At 37.4% G+C, this 3,980-nt stretch overlaps 1 protein-coding gene across 1 annotated transcript; it reads left to right on the forward strand.

Annotated features, from left to right (window-relative positions):
• Positions 1-821: 821 nt before the first annotated feature.
• Positions 822-1,781, forward strand: LOC116422617 (olfactory receptor 56B1-like). The gene has a single exon (XM_031961488.1). It carries the CDS (start codon positions 822-824, stop codon positions 1,779-1,781), a length of 960 nt encoding a protein of 319 aa, XP_031817348.1.
• The last annotated feature ends 2,199 nt before the right edge of the window (positions 1,782-3,980 follow it).

Below are 3,980 nucleotides of genomic sequence, written 5' to 3' on the forward strand. Positions count from 1 at the left end.
TCTAACCAGGCTGATGACTTAGATAATAGTGTTTTACAGTGATTCAGGAAACGAGTATGAGTGAGTGTGTATAGCACAAGGAAATGGAGAAAAAATAGATCGAGCCTGACCTGATAGTTATTATTCTTCTGGCTAGAAGTAGGTAGTTGATATATAAAGATGAGCAAGGAGTAGCTATTGCCTTAATCCCTAAGGAATGTACCAGTTCTACTCCAAGGCTATATGCAATTCAAAGCTAGATCCCAAGAGAGACCTGGCTTCTATTTGAAAAGGAAATCCAGCACTTTAATAGTTGAGAAGAAATTTTAAAAGAGAGTGAGAATAACCTGATAAAGATCTTTATCTTTAATAGTGGAGCTTTTAGGGTCACATATTCTGTGAAGGTTTTCCCTTGTATATCAATATGTATGGAAAATACATCTTTAATTGGATGTGTCCCCAGGCAAGTTTCATGTACTAGATTTTGCTATCAGTTACTTGTAGTCTTCAGAAATAAACAATATGGAAGGAATGATTGTGATCAATAGCAATAAATAAAAATCAGTTTCACCCTAAATAAAGCCCTTCACCAATGCTGCTTCCAATTAGCAGTTGCAGTGTGGGTGAAGTCAGAACCTGGGCAATTAATAGATCCTAGATCTTTGTAGTCCGAATCTCATAATCCTATTTCTGAGAACTATAAGGCTTCTATTGTTACAGTACTATGTGTATATTTTGAAATAGTATACCTTATGCAAATGTAAAATCCAAAAAGCCCTACTGAGTGATAGAGGGCATGTGATAGAATAATGATCCTGGAGAATTTTTCTTATTACAGAATGATGACTCCAGCTACAAGGCTCTTCAACAGGTCCCACTTCCAGGTCAAAGAATTCATCCTTATGGGACTCCCTGGAATCCATAGTTGGCAGCATTGGCTATCTCTACCTCTGGCGGTACTCTACCTCTCCTCCATCAGCGCCAATCTGCTCATCTTTATCACCATCTGGAAGGAACCCAAATTACATCATCCCATGTACCAGTTCCTAAGCGTTCTATCTGTTGTGGACATGGGTCTGTCCACCACCATCATGCCCAAGATATTGGCCATCTTCTGGTTTGATGCCAAAGCCATCAGCCTCCCTGAGTGCTTTGCTCAGATCTATGCCATACATTGCTTTTTAGGCATGGAGTCAGGCATCTTCCTCTGCATGGCTTTTGACAGATATGTGGCTATTTGCCATCCCCTCCGCTATCCCACCATTGTCACAGCCTCTTCTGTCTTCAAAGCCACAGTATTCATGTTGCTCAGAAATGGACTGGCTGTGATCCCAGTGCCTGTGCTGGCTGCACAGAGAGACTACTGCTCCTCAAATGAAATAGACCACTGCTTGTGCTCCAACTTGGGAGTCACCAGCCTGTCCTGTGATGACAGGAGGCTCAACAGCATTTGTCAGATGGTTGGGGCCTTTCTGATATTGGGGGGAGACTTGACTCTGATCGTTTTTTCCTATGCCTTGATCTTCTCATCTGTACTAAAGTTGAATTCTGCAGAAGCTGTATCCAAAGCCCTGAGCACCTGTAGCTCCCATCTCATTCTCATTCTTTTCTTCTATACAGTGATTGTTGTACTTTTTGTCACCCACCTGGCAGGAAGAAAATATCCCCTGATCCCTGTGCTCTTTAATGTGTTGCACAACATCATCCCCCCAGCCCTCAACCCTATAGTATATGCATTTAGGACCCAAGACCTCAGGCTGGGCTTCCAAAAATTGCTTCTGCCAAGAAAAAAGGAGAAATGAACTCAATGCAGCTAGGAGAAAGAAATGACAAATCACTCCAGGATCTTTGCCATGATAACTTAAAGGGTCAGAAATGATTGAACAACAACATCCTTGAGTCCATATACTTTCCATAATTTTAAAATTTGACAAAGACATATTGAATAAAGATTTTGTGTAAAAAGACAAGGATGTCATAGGAAGGCTTGCTGTGCATTGAAGCTCATGTTTTACAAACTACATGTCTGCTGAAACTGATTAAAGCTGGGAAGTCATCAAATGATTTTGTTTCTCAGGTCTTAACTAGTGAACTCCAAGTCCTTTAATTTTTTTTTTAAGTTTTTATTCACACATCCCTATTTGGCAGTGAGAAAAAGAAAAGTAAAAAGGTAGATCCGCAATGTGTGTGTGTAAATAAATATATATCAAGATACATATTTAAGAATGCTCTATTGTACCCAGAATTATATGTATATTATAAAACATTTAAAATAAAAATATAAAGAATGAGATAAAGATGGAATATTTGATCTTAACACCTATGGAACTTTGTGAGAAGAGTGACCTGGTCACATATGGCCATGGCTTGTGTGTAGAAAGAACAGAATGTAGAAAGGATAGACTTGAGGCAAGAGATCCATTCAGGAGGTGCTATTGATAGTGTAGGCAAGAAGAGAGAAGGTCCTGAAGCTGGGGGAGGGGGTAAGAGTTTGTGTAAAGAGAGAAACCAGGGCAAAACTGAGAGATGTTTTTAGAGGTAGGAAGAACAGATTTGCCAACTGACTAGATTGGAAAAATAAAGGAATTTTGGGACATGAGAGTAATACTAATATGAATTTAAATGGCTGGAAAGATAAGATTTTCTTGGACAGTAGTTTGCAAGGTCAAAAAAGCACTAAGTTTTGAGGGAATGAAGTAATGAGAATTACAAAGTATACTGTAACTCACTCATGCTTACTTATGCTCTGAAACTCAATCTGTACATCAAAAAAAAAAAAAACCCAACAGCAACAATTTATTGTTTCTGAGTCTGAGAGGGAAAAGAAAAAGAAAGAAAAAGAAAAAGAGGGAGACAGAAGCAGAAGAGAACCTTGGTTCACACTCACGCACAGAGGACAAAACATAGATGATTATCCTCAACATTAAAATGATAAAAAATAGTGATTTAAGTAAGTGAAATTAAAAAAAAATAGGAGGGGATAATTTTCATTAATAATGTTAATTTCATAAAAAAGAAAGATCTTGAGGACTAAAAATTATCTGCAAGACCTCACCCTTCTCTATCCTAAGGTATCTTTCACACTTAACATATGTCTAGAACATTTTAGTTTTTTAGGTTTCTGTTCTGTGTTAAGGTAAGAATATGTATAGCAATGATCCACAGTTGATCAAATGGCTAATCTTTCTTTTTTTCTTTTTTTTTTTTTGATCGAATGCTTTATTCTCTGAAAATGAAGAGCATATATTAACATTAATAGAAGAGTGAGTGTCATTCTTTTTGAGGTAATTTACCTCTGCAGCAGACCTGTCTGCTTCAAGAATCTTCCTCTATTCTAAAATATATATTTGTTTAGGGAGTTTTCATTGAAGTGTACATGACAATTACAGCTGTTCATTAACAAAATTGGGTATTTGTTTTAAACTTTAACCAATCACTTTGATATGCTAATTATGGTGTAATTTAATTTGAGCCCTGTAATGATGATGCCGTTATTATGGACATAAATGATGCAGTTACACTGAGAGTAATTTCATTTGCATACTGTACATGCCAATAAATTAAGCCCTTTCTTCAACTCCTTCAGCTTTAATTTTCTACTTCTTTTCACACAGCTCCTTTTCAGCCACTCTCTTCTAAGTCCACTTTGTAATAGTCCTGATGACTGTTTGATGTGGAGAGTTGATGCACCACAATACTGTAAGACACAAGATGTAACATTTAAAGGATTCATTATCTTACTGAGTGTTTGTTCTTTAAGAAGGAAGGATGAGAGAGGACCAATGGGTTCCTCTCCATGGAGCTTCAGGTAGCTCACAAACATGTCTCTGGTGCCTTTCTTCTTCAGTGTTCTATCTTCAAATCCCCTTGAACTATAGCAATCTCCGATCAGTCCAAGGCAAGGCCAAAACCTACTGTATTCCTTGAACACAATAGTGTTCATCTCTAATACTGGGGTTAATTTTCATTAACAGTTTTTTTTTTCCTCTTTTTTTTTTCAT

This window comes from Sarcophilus harrisii, chromosome 3, assembly GCF_902635505.1.
Source record: "Sarcophilus harrisii chromosome 3, mSarHar1.11, whole genome shotgun sequence".
Taxonomy (NCBI): domain Eukaryota; kingdom Metazoa; phylum Chordata; class Mammalia; order Dasyuromorphia; family Dasyuridae; genus Sarcophilus; species Sarcophilus harrisii.

Excerpts from the sequence above, each read along its gene's own strand:
- LOC116422617 (XM_031961488.1), top strand. The coding sequence starts at position 822 with ATGACTCCAGCTACAAGGCTCTTCAACAGGTCCCACTTCCAGGTCAAA.